The sequence below is a fragment of the Quercus suber genome, unplaced genomic scaffold (genome assembly GCF_002906115.3).
Source record: "Quercus suber isolate HL8 unplaced genomic scaffold, Cork oak 2.0 scaffold_62, whole genome shotgun sequence".
Classification (NCBI taxonomy): Eukaryota; Viridiplantae; Streptophyta; class Magnoliopsida; order Fagales; family Fagaceae; genus Quercus; species Quercus suber.
This window is the reverse complement of record NW_027069527.1, coordinates 1,650,427-1,667,324: the sequence shown is the minus strand read 5'-3', so window position 1 is coordinate 1,667,324 and position 16,898 is coordinate 1,650,427. Positions and strand designations below refer to the sequence as shown.

The 16,898-nt window shown below is 34.4% G+C and overlaps 2 protein-coding genes across 2 annotated transcripts; both read right to left on the bottom strand.

Moving 5' to 3' along the window:
• Nucleotides 1-5,155: 5,155 nt before the first annotated feature.
• Nucleotides 5,156-6,109, bottom strand: LOC136067196 (uncharacterized). Its single transcript, XM_065772716.1, has 2 exons — nucleotides 5,769-6,109; nucleotides 5,156-5,594 (listed from the first exon to the last, which is right to left on the bottom strand). Exons 1-2 carry the CDS (start codon nucleotides 6,107-6,109, stop codon nucleotides 5,156-5,158), a joined length of 780 nt encoding a protein of 259 aa, XP_065628788.1.
• A 7,382-nt stretch (nucleotides 6,110-13,491) lies between these two features.
• Nucleotides 13,492-16,219, bottom strand: LOC111996154 (hypothetical protein At1g04090). Its single transcript, XM_065772725.1, has 2 exons — nucleotides 15,946-16,219; nucleotides 13,492-15,095 (listed from the first exon to the last, which is right to left on the bottom strand). Exon 2 carries the CDS (start codon nucleotides 14,181-14,183, stop codon nucleotides 13,542-13,544), a length of 642 nt encoding a protein of 213 aa, XP_065628797.1. The 5' UTR covers nucleotides 14,184-15,095; nucleotides 15,946-16,219; the 3' UTR covers nucleotides 13,492-13,541.
• Nucleotides 16,220-16,898: the final 679 nt, after the last annotated feature.

Here is a 16,898-nt window from a genome sequence, read left to right as displayed (position 1 = left end):
CAAATGGTGAAGGATCTTTGAGCTGAACTTCAGAAAGCCAGGGACACTGCCCAATTAGTCAAGGAGGCAGCCGAGACTGAAAAGCAGGCTGCATACAAGCTTGGGGTGGAAGAGACTCAAGTTAGACTTATAGAGGAGTTTTCTACAGTTTGCAGGGATTACTACGATATAACTTGGGGTAAAGCCCTCGATGCTGCTAGGGTCCCTGCAGAATTTGACTTGAGGTGACCTGGGAGCATCTACTACGACCCTGAAATTTGTGAACTCCCAGGTCTTGACTCCTTCCCCCCTCTAAACAACTCTTAGAGGACTCGAAACAGCCTTTGGTCAGCCAAGTCTCTCCTACCCTTCCTGAAGCTCCCAAGGAGACTGATCAAGCTAGTGGTCAAGGCAGACAAGCTGAGGATCATCAAGGCAAGGGTAAGGACTTGGGTAAGAAGAAAACTCCTCCTAAACCTAAGGACTGAGCCCCAGATGCTACTGTGACCCAGTCTACCCAGCCTATCAACCCCGTGGTCTCCACGAAGAAGGCTTAGAAACTAAGATTTTTTATTATTTTTATTTTTATTTTGTAAGGAACTGAGAAATGCTATCTTTTTTATCAATGAAAACGTACTTCTTTTATTCTCTATATTTTCATTGCACTCCTTATAAAATTTTTTGTTATTGCAAATAATGTTAACCTACAACTACTTTAACTTAAGCAAGCTCAACAATGATATCCTGCTAGTGATGCAGATAACTTAGATAAAAACTAGTAAAAATTGGATTACATAAGAATCGCTAATGAGTTTGGCAAACCATAAAAGATATTTTACCTAAATTAGGTTCTGTATAACATATACGATGGACATCTTTAAGCGTTAGTTTTATCCCTAGTATGTAATCCGAGAAGTCTAATATGGTTTAAGATTTATTTCAGCATTTATGAAAGTTGTTTCGAGATGTTTAGCGAACTCATATCATCTGATCCGAAGACGTCAGACATTATTGAATTTAAGTTTAAACATTTAGAAGAATTGTAAATGAGTGTTATGAGTGTTAACTAACCCATATCATCTGGTCCGAAGATGTCAGACATAATTGGATTTAAGTTTAAACACTTATAAGAATCGTAAAAGAGTGTTAACTAAACCATATCATCTGGTTCGAGGACTTTAGGCATGATTGGATTTAAGTTTAAACACTTACAAGAATCGTGAAGGAGTATTAACTAACCCATATCATCTGGTTCGAGAACTTTAGACATGATTGGATTTAAGTTTAAACACTTATAAGAATCGTGAAGGAGTGTTAACTAACCCATATCATCTAGTCCGAGGACTTCAGGCATGATTGGATTTAAGTTTAAGCACTTACAAGAATCGTGAAGGAGTGTTAACTAACCCATATCATCTGGTCCGAGGACTTCAGGCATGATTGGATTTAAGTTTAAACACTTATAAGAATCGTGAAGGAGTATTAACTAACCCATATCATCTGGTCTGAGAATTTCAGGCATGATTGGATTTAAGTTTAAACACTTTCCTTGAAACATTTACATAATAAATAAACATATTGATCAAAGAAAAAACTTGATTAATAATAATACCTTTTAAGGTTGTTTACATTCCATGGACGTGGTATTACATGACCATCTAAGTCTTCTAAAAAATATGCCCTAATGCCAGTCCTAGAGGTAGTACGATATGGCCCTTTCCAATTGGGTCCTAACTTTTCCCAAGCTAGGTTCTTTGCAGTACCCACAACTTTCCTGAGCACTAGATCACCAGGTTCTAAAGGCCTCAACTGTACGTTGGCATCATAACCCTGCCTGAGTTTTTGTTGGTAATATGCCAATTGAACCATTGCATTTTTCCTTATTTCCTCAATCAGATCCAAACTCTTCTTTAACTGTTCATTATTGCTAATCGGATTGAATGAATTAGTCCTCAATGTTAGGAACCCAGTCTCTAGAAGGATAACAGCTTCAGTCCCATAAGTCATTGAAAAGGAGGTCTCCCCAGTAGACTTACGAGGTGTAGTTCTGTATGTCCAGAGTACATGTGGTAGTTCTTCTACTCATTTGCCCTTCGCGTCATCTAATCTTTTTTTCAGTCCATTTAGTATAACCTAGTTAACAGCTTCTGCTTACCCATTCCCTTGAGGATAAGCAGGAGTGAAATATCTATTTGTAATCCCCAATTCACAGTAATAACTTTTGAACACTTTACTATTAAACTGAAGATCGTTGTTCGAAATGAAGGTGTGAGGGATCCCGAATCGAGTGACAATGTTTTTCCAGACAAATTTCTTCGCATCTATGTCTCTGATATTAGCTAGGGCTTCAACTTCAACCCATTTGGTGAAATAATCTGTGCCAACTAGAAGATACTTCTTGTTTCCTAATACTTTAGGGAATGGACCTACGATATCTAAGTCCCATTGAGCGAATGGTCATGGGCTGGATAATGGATTAAGAATTCCACTTGGTTGGTGTATGTTTGGTGTGAACCGTTGACAATGATTGAACTTTTTAACATATTCATAGGCTTCCTTTTGCATATTTGGCCACCAATAGCTTTGGGTAATAGTTTTGTGAGCCAAGGATCTACCTCTAGTATGGCTTCCACAAATTCCTTCATGTAACTCCTCGAGGAGTGATTCAGCTGCTTCAGAATGCATGCATAACAAATACGGCCTTGAATAAGAACGTTTGTATAATTTTTGGTTCTTGGATAGCCAGAATCTAGTAGCCTTCCTCTGAACTTTGTCAGCTTCCAACCTCTCTTCAGGCAAAGTATCCTCCTTCAAGAATTGAATTATAGGGTCCATCTAGCTGGGCTCGGCTCTGATTTGATGAACTTGGACAGCCTCTCTTTTTATCTCTGTGGGTTTATGCAAGTCTTCGACGAGGATAACCCAAGGCAGATCCTGTGCCGACGAGGTTGCGAGCATAGCCAAAGAATCAGCATGTGCATTACCATTTCTGAGGATGCGTAGCAAATTAAAAGATTCGAACTCTAACTGTAGACATTTGACTTTGCTCAAATACCCTTGCATTCTTTCATCTTTCGCCTCAAATTCCCCTTGTACTTGACCAACAACTAGTCTTGAGTCCGAGAACATTTCTACTGACTTTCCTCCCATCCTTTGAACCATTTCCATTCCTATCAGTAGAGCTTCATATTCAGCCTTGTTATTTATGGCTGTGAAGCTTAGTTTTAGTGACTTTTCAATAACGATCCTCTCTGGAGATATTAACACTAGCCCTACTCCAGAACCTTTCTGATTTGCTACACCGTCTACATACACCTCCCAGAATGAAGGGCCTTGTTGAGAAATCATGCCAACCGATTTTTCATCCATGTTCTGTGTTGGTTCCAATTCTTCTATCGAGGGTTCAGTGAACTCGGCTACTAGATCTGCAAGGACTTGACCCTTCGTAGAGGTTCGAGGCATATAATTGATGTCAAAAGCCTCTAAGACAATGCCCCATTTAGTTATTCTCCCTATGTAGTCAGCATTTCTGAGTATGGTTTTAAGCGGGAGTTGGGTAAGAACAACAACCGTATGTGCTTGAAAATAATGAGACAACTTTCGTGTACCAAGCACTACTGCCAGAATAGCTTTCTCTAGTGGCAGATAACGAATCTCGGCCTCATGCAGCAACTTACTCACGTAATAAATTGGCCTTTGCACACCACAATCTACTTGTATCAACGCCAAGCTTACAGTATAATGACCCACAGCAATGTAGGGAAACAAGACTTCATCTGGCTTAGGACTGGATATGATTGGTGGTCGAGCTAGATAATCTTTAAGTTGTTGGAAAGACAAAGCACATTCTTCAGTCCATTCAAATCCTTTCCACTTATTGATCAACAAGAAGAAAGGTCTACACCTGTTTGCTAATCGAAAGATAAATCGGTTCAGGGTGGTAGCCATTCCGGTCAATTTCTGGACCTTTTTGGGATTTCGAGGAGGTTGTAAATTGTTGATGATTTTTGTCTGGTCAGGGTTGACCTCAATTTCCCTGTGAGTTATCATGTAACCCAAGAATTTGCCTGATCCCACACCAAACAAGTATTTGGATGCATTTAAACGCAACTTATATCTTTTGAGAACTTCAAAAATGTTTCCAAGATCTTTCACATGCTCAGAAACAATCTTGCTCTTCACCACCATGTCATCAATGTAAATCTCGATACTCTTACCCAGTTGTGGCTCAAATATCCTCGTCATTATTCTTTGATAGGTAAACCCCGCATTTTTCAAACCAAATGGCGTCACTTTGTAGTGGTAGTTTTCAATAGGGGTGACAAAAGCAGTCTTCTCCTGATCATCCAGGGCTAATGGTATTTAGTGATAACCTTGGAAAGCATCTAGGAAACTCATCCGAGGATGGCCAATAGTTGCATCCACAAGCTGGTCTATTTTAGGCATAAGGAGCGGATTTTTAGGGCAAGCTTTATTTAAGTTAGTGAAATCTACGCACACTCGCCATTTCTCATTCTTCTTCTTCACCACCACAGTATTCGCTAGCCATTCCGGATAAAAAACTTCTTTAATAGTTCCAGCTTGTTTGAGCTTTACTACTTTCTCTCGCACTGCATCAGTGTGCTCCTTAGATGGGTGTCGAGGAGGCTGTTTCCTAGGAGTGATCAATGGGTTGACCTTCAGATGGTAACATATGAATTCTGGATCTACCCCAAGGGCTTCGTAAGCATTCCAGGCAAATACATCAATGTTTCTTTTAAGGAATTCTATAAGCTCTTCCTTCTCCTGAAGAGGTAACTGAGATCTAACTTCAAAGAACTTCTCCGGATCATCTCTGATAGCAACTTTTATCAAATCTTCACACCTCGCACCTTCGGTTGAATCAACGATAGGCAATGCCAAAGGTTTTAACTGCTATAAATCCTTTCCAACATGGGCCGAGGACTCAGCTTCGAGCTTATGCTGAATGGCAGCCACTAAACATTGTCTAGCCATAGATTGATCTCCCAAAATTTCATTATCCTTCAGATGGATACTTAACCTTCTGATGTAGAGTAGAGGAAACAGCCCTGAGCGTATGAAGCCAAGGTCTAGCCACGATTGCAGTATAGGGTGAATATGCATCTACGACAATAAAATCTACCTTTACTACTTCTGGACCAGTCTTTATAAGTAGTCATATTTGGCCCTTCGGGATAACAATTCTTCCTTTAAGAGCCACCAGGGAGGAACTATAGGGCGTTAAGTCATCAGGTTTTAAGTTCAGCCCCTTATAGAGATTAGGGTACATTATCTCAGCTCCACTGCTCTGGTCCACCATTAGTCTCTTCACGTCATACCCCCAAATTCTGAAGGTGATTACCAAAGCGTCATCATGGGGTTGGATGGTTCCAATCTTATCTTCGTCCAAGAATCCTAGAACTGGCGAAAAATCTATTTTAGCCCTCTTTGGATCTTGATTAACATCTCCTGTGGGTAAACGGGCTATGGACATTATCCTGGACGGGTAGGATCTTGTTCTCCCAGGTGCAGCGAAGATGACATTGATGGTTCCCAAGGGGGTTCTCGAAGAAACATCTCTTTGAGATTTTGAGCTTACTTGACTCCCTTGACCACTAGAATGATGCAGGAGTTGTTTTAATTTATCCTCACGGACAAGCTATTCTAAATGATCCCAGAGACTCCTACAATCTTCTGTGGTATGTCCATGATCCTGGTGATACTGACAGTAGAGGTTGCGATTACGTTTTTCAGGATTTTCTATCATCTTATTCGGTCATTTGAAGAACGGCTCATTTTTAATCTGCTCAAAAACTTGATGTATTGGCTCTCGGAATATAGTGTTGACGACTTGAAAATTTGCCGATCTTGACTGTCCAGTAAAATCTCTCCTTAATCTATTGTTATTGTAACGATCCGACCTGAAATCCCTTCTCTCCTGAGGGATAACCTTATCCTTCCCTTTCCCTTGTTGTTGATCTTCTTCAACCCTCTTATACTTATCAATCCTGTCCATTAGTTGACGCATACTGGTGACAGGTTTTCCAATTAGATATTTCCTTAAACCATGGTTGGTGGGGAGGCCGAGCTTAAATGTATTGAGGGTCACTTCATCAAAATCACCCTTCATCTCGTTAAACATCTCTCAGTACCTGTCTGAATACATTTTCAGGGTCTCATCTTCTTGCATGTTTAAGGATAGCAGGGAAGCTAAGGGCCGAGTGACTCTTCAACAGGTGACAAAACAAGAACCAAATGCTTATGTGAGCTCTTTGAAGGAGCTAATAGAATCTACTCTCAAGCTGTCAAACCATCTCATTGTAACTGATCCTAGACTGGAGGGGAAAACTTTACACATCAAAGCTTCATCTTTGGAATGGATAGCCATCATTTGGTTAAAATGGCTCACGTGTTCCATAGGGTCTGATCGACCATTATAGATAATGAATGTTGGCTGATGAAAACGACGAGGAAGTCTTGCCTCTTCAATTCTTCGAGTGAAAGGCGATTTGGAGATTTGGTTCAAGGTTTTGCTCATAGCATCATTTTCCTACCTCTCCATGTGATGGGCTTCGATGTTCCCGTTTACGATAATGTTCGTCTTCATATGAAAAGGATTCACTAGCTAGGGTTTGAGACCTCCGTCTATAATTAATGTCTTGTTCGTCATTAGAATTTGAAGAAGTCCGCTTCCTCTTTGCGTGGCGCAACTCCCTTTTTAACTGATCAATATCCTGTTGCATGTTCTTGTTCTTCTCTGCATGAGACATGTGACTTCCACCTCATGGTTGGTTTCGATCAGTATGTGTAGTATGTACACTACCTTCACGATCACCTCTTTGCTCCAGGTTAAGAAAAGGATCAACGTGTTGGGATGCCCTGGATTCTGCTGGTTGTTGACCTGATTCAGCCATCGTCAATTGTTGCTTTCACTCTTGCTCAAGTTCTTCCCATAGACGGCGCCAATTGTAGGGAGATTTGTAGCCCAAGCCCAAAAGATATGGGATGTGAGCTCAATAAGCCCAATACAATGAATTTGTAGAGAGTGGGTGAAAGAACTGAGCTGTTTGTGAACTAAAAAATAGTTAATCCAGTTCTTAAAAGATGAACAAGTACAAAAACACACTTAAAACTTGAATAAAATGATGTTCGAGGAGATAGATTATTGTCTGAAAGGTTTATACAATTTTTAGAGTTACAGTAAATCTTTCTCTTCTTCCTTTTCTCCCTTTTTTCTCCACCTCTTCTTATGAGGGGTTCTTTACATTTATAAGTTTTCTTTTAGCCTATCTTGATCGTACACCTGTTCTTCTCTGAGCATTCATTTGAGTACATGTCCATCAGGTATTTTTTTTGTTCTTTATGAGTGGTGGTAGCTGAGGCTGCTGTTTAAGGGTCTTCTCCACGTAAATGCTGCTAGAAAAGTTGCTGCAGTGCATTTAATGCGGTGGTAGCAGCTTTTCCCTTAGATAATTTCTCTATTCTTATCTCTTTATACATGTTTGAAGTTCATCCTTATCACTGAAACTTTCTGGAAGTTTGCCCAAACGCCCAAGTATATGCTTGACTAGTATCCTCATATCCGAGAAAGATAAGCTCCTCGGCTATATTTCTTTACATCTCCTTACGTGATTTTCTACTTCGGAGTCTTTCCCAATCATTTACTCATTCTTGGACGTACCACATCCTCATATAGGGTCCAAGGCTCAATATATGAATTTGGGCATTTATCCCCACAATTTTCTAAATTAATATTTTTAAGACATCTGTTAACTTTTTCCTATAATTTATTATTGTAGCTTTTTTTCCATTATTAGCAAGTTGGGATTTGAATCTTTCTCTTCATTGTAATTATCGAATGGATCTAGTTAATGGGTGCTCTTAACCCATTTGTTAATGGATCATTTCAGAAAAGTTTTAATACTATTTTCATGGGAAATATAAAAAGCTGTCAAAAAAGTTAGTTACTTTTTGTTTTCCAATAAAAAATTCTAAAATATTTTCTAAATTAATGATTTAGGGCATCCATTAACTTTTCCTTATTATTTATTGTCACAACTTGTTTTCCTTTATTAGCAAAGTTGGGATTTGAATCTTCCTCCTCATTATAATTATGGAATGGATCTGGTTAACGGGTGCTCTTACCCTATTTGTTAATAAATCATTTTAGGAAAGTTTTAATTCTATTTTAATGGAAAATATAAAAAGCTGGCAAAAATGTTAGTTACTTTTTCTTTTCTCATAAAATTTTCTAAAAATATTTCCCAAGTAAATTTTTTTTAGGACATCCGTTGACTTTTCCCTATAATTTATTATCACAACTTGTTTTCCTTTATTAGCAAAGTTGGGATTTGAATCTTCCTCCTCATTATAATTATGGAATGAATTTGGTTAACGAGTGCTCTTAGCCCATTTGTTAATGAATCATTTTAGAAAAGTTTTAATAATATTTTCATGAGAAATATAAAGAGAGATGCTATTACGTCTACAACAATTTTACAACAAATCACAGATGGTTAGTTGTTATTGGTTCAAATTTAAAACTAACACTAAGATTACTTTTTTGCCCCAACAATAACAACCAGTAACAACCTGCTACTTAGGATTTGTTGTAAAAATGTTGTAGACATATCATTTCTCAAATATAAAAGAATGTTAAGAAAGTTAGTTACTTTTTCTTTTCCAATAAAGTTTCTAAAAATATTTCCTAAATAAATTCTTTTAGGGCATCCGTTAACGTTTTCCTATAATTTATTATCACAAATTGTTTTCCTTTATTAGCAAAGTTGGAATTTGAATCTTCCTCCTCATTAATTATAATTATTGAATGAAATTGGTTAACAGGTGCTCTTATTAGCCTATTTGAATTTTGAAACTATTTTAATGGAAATATAAAAAGTTGAAAAAAAAATCTATTGATTTTTATTCTATAATTTTTTTTTTAAAAAAAATCCTAACTCAATGCCTTTAAAGCATGAATTAACTTTTTCTTTATTGAATTATGAAAAAATCAGGACTGCGGTGAGAAACACAAATTCCATAATTTATAAACAATGAATAAAATGAGTTAAAAAAAATCAGAAGTATTTTATAGAGTTAAGAAAAAGTGATAAACTCGTGAAAATGAATACATTGTGAGGAAAGGATGTATTTTAGTTACATTATGCAAAATAACATGTGTTCCGCAGAAAACAAAAATTATATATATATATATATATATATTCTAGATATTTGTTGAAAAGCTACCTTTGAGAGGGGTGTACTTTAAAAAGTATCAAATATTTAATGATTAATTGGAATGTACATTAAAAAAATACATTCGTTTTCGTTATATATAGTAGTACATGTGCTCGGAAATAATTGTTTGTATATTTTGTGATATATTCATATATTATGAATAATATATGAAATGTTGGGTTACATGAATGACATTGAAACGCTATGGTTGTGAGCATCAAAAAAAGGTTGCAGTGCTTGTGCGACAGAAAATTCTTAAAGTCTGGTGAATCAATTGGCTATTGTGATGATAACATAAAATTTATACAAATAAATCTTAGTTGGGAGATTGTTCCTGGGTTTAATTTGAGTCTATTATTGATATCAATTTTTTCCTCAACAATAACAGTCTGTTAGCTAGGGTTTATTGTAAAAATGTTATGAATAAAGAAATCTTTTTCCCCTTCTAACTTCAACTTTTGGTATTCCGATCCATTAAGGATTTTTTTTTTAAAAAAATAATTTTTTGTGCATTAATAAAGAGTAATACATCGAAGAAAAAAAAAAAAAAACCCTTCTCATTAAGATTTCAACAACTTTGTATGCCGATTTTAATGATTAAACAAAGCTTTGGCTTAAGGAAATAGTTCTTTTTTTTAAGCAATAATCACAAAGAATTTGCTTAAGTGTTATATATATATATATATATATAAACAAATTTGCTTTACAGATACAATTAAAGTCTGGATTTGGCTTGAGTCCAATGCCCCTAATAATACACTTAGACCCGTAATGATAGAAACATGTAATCAAATGTGGACATGTGTAATCATCTCAATGGGTTTAGTACACTAGAAGATTGGATCAAATCTTTGCCATTATAAAAATATAGATATGATTAACCAACTGTTATGGTTTTTTTTTTTTTTTTTAAATTATTTATTAACAATTTAACACATCACATAATGAAAACAAAAGAAGGTTAAGGGTTGGGGTGGACCTAGGATTTCAAGCTAGGGGGGCCGAAGTATAAGAAGTAAAAAAATCCAAATAGGTATCCATATAGTACTAACAAACTATCAACCAAGATCAATACACAAAATTATTGTTTCTTAATACATTAAGATGCAATCATTTACCAACAAAGACAAAAAAAAGTACAAAATAATATTGTTTCTTAAAAGCATCAACTATTGCAAAAAAAATATATATATATATATATATATTCACAAACCAAAACTTAATTTTGCTACTTTAATATAGCATTTGGAATATCTCGTATATAGATATGATTAACCAACTCTTATGGTTTTTTTTAAAAAAAAAATTATTTATTAACAATTTAACACATCACATAATGAAAACAAAAGAAGGTTAAGGGTTGGGGTGGACCTAGAATTTCAAGCTAGGGGGGCCGAAGTATAAGAAGTAAAAAAATCCAAATAGGTATCCATATAGTACTAACAAACTATCAACCAAGATTAATACACAAAATTATTGTTTCTTAATACATTAAGATGCAATCATTTACCAACAAAGACAAAAAAAGTACAAAATAATATTGTTTCTTAAAAGCATCAACTATTGCAAAAAAAAAAAAAAATATATATATATATATATATATATTCACAAACCAAAACTTAATTTATATCAACTATTCAAAAAAAAAATATATATATATATATATATTCACAAACCAAACTTTAATTTTGCTACTTTAATATAGCATTTGGAATATCTCGTATAGTAGTATTTTTGGTATTTGGTGTTCTAAATACTAAATATTTAACATTTAGAACCCCTAATGCTAGTGCTCTAAAATTGGGTGGCTGAGATTTTTTATTTTTTTATTTAAAATTTTCTTTTTGTTCAGTTTTTGAGTTGGGTAGTTGTTAGTGGGTTAGACTAATTAAAAAGAGGGAGTCTAAGTTTTTGGAAGAGTGAGGCATAACTCTAAGAAATATATATATATATATATATATCATAAAAAAAAAAAAAAATCTTTGGGCTACGGGGTCCAAAATTTTTTTTTTTCATTAGCGGGGCCCGAGCCCCTTGGCGCCCTGTGGGTTTGTCCCTGGTTGAGGGCCTGTACCATCTTGCACAGTCATGTGTTCTTCACGTGTAATTGGTTTTGTGATCTCACACACTTAATTATGTAATTGATATATAAGATAAATTACTTAATACTATGATCATGGACGATTTAGGATTTTAAGCTAGCAAGGGCCGGAGTATTAAAGAAAAAAACTTCAAATAGATATCCATATAGTATTAAAAAATTATAAATACACAAAATCGTTGTTTTAAATAATTAAGATGCAATCATATACTAACAAAGACAAAAACAAAATATATATATATATTTTTTTAATACTAGGCTAGCTAGGATTTTGTTTTTTTGAAGTTAGAGCATTCATAGTGGTGGTGCTAAAATTTTTAGCTTTTAGCACTTCAAAAGCTATTTTATCTATTTTATACCTCACTTTACAATATACCCAATATTAAATGTTCTATTTTTTTTATCACTTCATTTAAAATAATAAAAAAAATTATTAAAATAATAAGAAAGAGCGAGAATTTGAGTTTTTTTTTTTTTTTTTTTTAAATTGAAGTAAGAGATATAATTTAATAAAATATTGTATTTTATTTTTAAATTTCTACAGTCAACTGGTATTTATATCAGTTTACTGTAGTTACAAAAAATTTAACTCTAATTTCACCAATAACACATAATTTTGGTTTTCTTTGATATTAAAATAGTATTATTTATTTATTTTTTTGCTAAAATAAATCACCATTGTAATTTATTTTTGGTTAAGTTTTTAGGTTGGATAGTTACTATTTGAGTTAGGTTAGCTAGACTGAACCCAGGTGGAAGCTAGCCCGTCTCATTAATTAGTAAGTAATATAACGGTTTTTATTTTTTAATTTTTTTAAGAATCAATACAACAGTTTGCTCACTGATACAAACAATATATATATTCTAAATGACAAATGTTTATAAATAAACTCTAACTTACATAATACATCTATTCCCNATATATTCACAAACCAAAACTTAATTTTGCTACTTTAATATAGCATTTGGAATATCTCGTATAGTAGTATTTTTGGTATTTGGTGTTCTAAATACTAAATATTTAACATTTAGAACCCCTAATGCTAGTGCTCTAAAACTGGGTTGACTGAGATTTTTTTTTTTTTATATTTAAAATTTTCTTTTTGTTCAGTTTTTGAGTTGGGTAGTTGTTAGTCGGGTTAGACTAATTAAAAAGAGGGAGTCTAAGTTTTTGGAAGAGTGAGGCATAACTCTAAGAAATATATATATATATATATAATCATAAAAAAAAAAAAAAAAAATCTTTGGGCTACGGGGTCCAAATTAATTTTTTTTTTTCATTAAGCCGGGGGGCCCGAGCCCCCTTGGCGCCCCTTGTGGGTTTGTCCCTGGTTGAGGGCCTGTACCATCTTGCACAGTCATGTGTTCTTCACGTGTAATTGGTTTTGTGATCTCACACACTTAATTATGTAATTGATATATAAGATAAATTACTTAATACTATGATCATGGACAGATTTAGGATTTTAAGCTAGCAAGGGCCGGAGTATTAAAGAAAAAAACTTCAAATAGATATCCATATAGTATTAAAAAATTATAAATACACAAAATCGTTGTTTTTAAATACATTAAGATGCAATCATATACTAACAAAGACAAAAACAAAATAATATATATATATTTTTTAATACTAGGCTAGCTAGGATTTTGTTTTTTTGAAGTTAGAGCATTCATAGTGGTGGTGCTAAAATTTTTAGCTTTTAGCACTTCAAAAGCTATTTTATCTATTTTACTACCTCACTTTACAATATACCCAATATTAAATGTTCTATTTTTTTTATCACTTCATTTAAAATAATATAAAAAAATTATTAAAATAATAAGGAAGAGCGAGAATTTGAGTTTTTTTTTTTTTTTTTTTTAAATTGAAGTAAGAGATATAATTTTAATAAAATATTGTATTTTATTTTTATAATTTGCTACAGTCAACTGGTATTTATATCAGTTTACTGTAGTTACAAAAAATTTAACTCTAATTTCACCAATAACACATAATTTTGGTTTTCTTTGATATTAAAATAGTTATTATTTATTTATTTTTTTGCTAAAATACAATCACCATTGTAATTTATTTTTGGTTAAGTTTTTAGGTTGGATAGTTACTATTTGAGTTAGGTTAGCTAGACTGAACCCAGGTGGAAGCTAGCCCGTCTCATTAATTATTTTTTTTTTTTTTTTTGGCACAACTGTCGCCAAAAATAAAAGCAATAACAAAAATAAACCATCAAATTTCATCTCCATCCCAATTGACCTTCGTTTTGATCGATGAGGGGCCTTCCTCCAGTATTTCCCTTGGTAATTTGTAGAAAAATTTCCTGAAATGACCTCTAAGAGGCTTAGGAATTACTTTCAAAATCTCATCAATCTCATCCTTAAGAATATGATTAACTGTTGGGCCCCATTCTCTACGATAGTTTAGCCAAGGTGGCTCAACAGCTGCTGAGCCCAAATACTCAGTTGCCACCAATGTATAACTTGCTCCAGTATCCAAGTACAAATCAACCTTTTCACAATCATTCCTCAGTCCAATTCCATCGCGCCCGTCCAAAACAAGTCCAGGCTTTGAATAAAATGCATGTCCATACCTTGATGCATACACAGCAGCCTTGTTACCTTCTTGAAACTCAAGATCAGTAGCATCCAACCATGTACCACCTTTATGTTGAGAAAAATAGATACTTTGTAGCTCTCCATTGAAATTGTTGACTCTCAAGGTCACATGCTCCCAATCACCAATATGTTCACCTATGTGCGGAAGTTGATAATTGAGAAGTCCAAATCTTATCTTGGCAGGGCCATTAAATGGATAATAGATCCATATAGCTATGTCAGTGAATGTGGCACCAAACATGGGCTTTACACGCATATAAACCCAAGCTATTGCTAGATCTCCTCTCTCGACCCTGTCTCTGGCATCAAAGTCATCTGGTTCGTTCAACCAATAGGCACCATCATCTGAACCACCTTAAGGAAGGTTTGAGCCGTTGGGCGTAATTGGAACAGGATTTCCCTCGTCCCCTCTCTTATATAATAGTCCCCCATTCTCAAAAAACCACTCCACTGAAGCAGGCAGGTATTTTTCATCAGGATGAAAGTACGCCCGTGGAGAGTAGGCTTTAATTATTGGCTTAATTTTTTCTAGGGTAGGCATAGAAGATAAATCAGAATTTGTATTCTTCAAGCAAGCTATATCAGACATAACCCCACCAACTTGGGCTACAAAGGAACCCAAATGAACTCCCATAGCTTGGGTCGCTCTAGTGCTGGGCCTTCTAGTATAAATATTAATACCTTCAGCACCCCAAATCCAGTTGAAATTCTCACATTGCTCAGTGAGCTCAGCTTTAACACAACTTATTTTATCTAGGGATGGTTTCAGAGTTGCGTTTGTGACAACAAGCCCTAAGGCTTTGTAACCATCTGGGCATTTTGGCCACCGGATATAGCCAAACCCATCTTGATCGATCTTTGATGAATACATGCTGCTCCACACATAATTGTAATCTGCCGGAACCTTTATATTTCCACTTTATATTTCCACGTAAGTACCTATCGAAGGCTAGTACAGATCATCCAGTGAAGGGCTTATTGTTGGGTTGGCTATAGTAACCTAGCACCTTGTATCCTTATGTTGTATCATCAGTTGTTGAGGGTTCAAAGAATGTTGCTCCAAGGTTGTCTGGACCACTTGAGTGAGTCCTCCAAACTACTTCGAAATCTGTTGCTTTTGACACTATTAAATCTCCCAGACTCAGAAACCTAGTTGCAAATCCTGTTCCTATTGTAACATAGAACACCAAAAAATTAATAAAAATTACACATGTTGCCCACACTTACTAAAACGTTGATATCTTTAACCGTTCTCACAATTTTAAGATTAAGGGTGTGTTTGGATACTGTTTATTCCTGAAAATTAAAAACTAAAAACATCGTAGCAAAATAATTTTTAAATGTGTGAATAATGCCATGAAACTCAGTTTTGGAGTTGTTTTAAAGGAAATAGGTACTTGTGGGTCCCATGAATAGTGCACAGGACTCATTGGAAAAGGAAACGCAGACGCATGATAGCACAAAACGCGCTATCCAAACATGCACTAAGACTTACTATTGATGTTATATACAATATATAGGGTTCCAAAAAAAGGAATATAGGGTTAGACTTATTACACACTAGCGTGTGTTTACATGCAAGTGTTAACTAATGCATTAAAATTGTGAGTTTAATTTTGAAACAGTGAGTTAGACTTACAATTTTAGTGTGTAATAAACACGGCCTTAAAGAATATACAATACCAATCAAATTTTAGTCTCAAAATTTTGAAAATGGCTAACGGAATCAATATAATAATAATAATAATAACAACAACGATGATGATGAAGAAAATTAACAATAATATAGTAAGTGTCCGTTTGGGATCTACTTATTTCACTGAAATTGAAAACTTTTTGCTGAAAGTACTGCTGATAAAGGTAAAAGTTAGCTGAGATAGTACAGTAAAACTCATGAATAGTATCAAAAAGTGCAGTGAGAGCCATGAATAGTAGCAAAAATAAGCTAAATAGTAAAAAAGTTTGCAAAAATAATTCATGCCAGACACACACTAAAGATCATATTGAGAGATATATACCAGATGGCCAAATTGGTAACGGAGTGGGTAGCTGGAAAACGGTTTCAACGGGCAAGGGTGGATCTACTTTAGGACATGGTGACATTCTACAAATAACACAAATACAATCTCTAGCTACCACAATAACCAATAATGTGATTACAAAAGATGCAAATTTTGCTAAATTCATTCGGAATAAGGGGGCCATCTAAACTTCTTTTTTATTTTTTTGATCAACTACTAGGTTTCTGTGCCATGGAAGAAAGATTGGGTTTGAATAAAAAATTCCCAAACTTTTCCTCAATTTCACTTTTGCTTGGGCCTCTCTTTTATAGTTTCCCTTCGCCTATTTTTGATTACCTTTTTTAAGTACCTTTTTATTTACTACTTTTTTTTTGGGTATATTTATATTTTAATATTTGTGCTATTACGTTCACAATATTTTCACAGCATTGCTATGTACCTAAGATTTTCACAACATTTTTCTATAATTGATAGCCACCTTAAAAAAGAGTTAGAAAACTATTCTTAACTTTTCTTATTTAGGTTAGCCTGAGACAAAATAGAATTGATTTTCATAAAATTTTAGGAAAAAACAGCATCTGAAAAAGTAACCCATATTTTAGAGGAGGTTGGCTACCGTATCTTTTTAGAATATCTTCCCCTAAATACTTTTACCCTTATAGCATATCATTTGCTCTTTTTTCGTTTAGCTAAACAAATGCTAAACACATATTTGACAACTTGTTTTCCTTTAATAGGAGGGTTGGGGTTTGAATATTCCTCCCACATTATAAAGGAGAATTGGTATTTGAATATTCCCCCCTCATTAATTATCAATCATTCAAAAATAGAAAATGCTAACGAATGCTCTTAAGGTAATGGTTAATAATACATTTAAAGAAAGTTTTTATGAGAAAAGAAAAAAAAAAGTAATTAATGTTTTGACAACTTTTTCCATTTCTCATAGAAGT

Excerpts from the sequence above, each read along its gene's own strand:
- LOC136067196 (XM_065772716.1), bottom strand. The coding sequence starts at position 6,109 with ATGAAGGGTGATTTTGATGAAGTGACCCTCAATACATTTAAGCTCGGC. Across the intron at positions 5,595-5,768 it reads GAGCAGATTAAAAATGAGCC|TGGTCAAGGGAGTCAAGTAA; the intron begins GTTCTTCAAATG and ends GCATCATTCTAG.
- LOC111996154 (XM_065772725.1), bottom strand. The coding sequence starts at position 14,183 with ATGCGTGTAAAGCCCATGTTTGGTGCCACATTCACTGACATAGCTATA.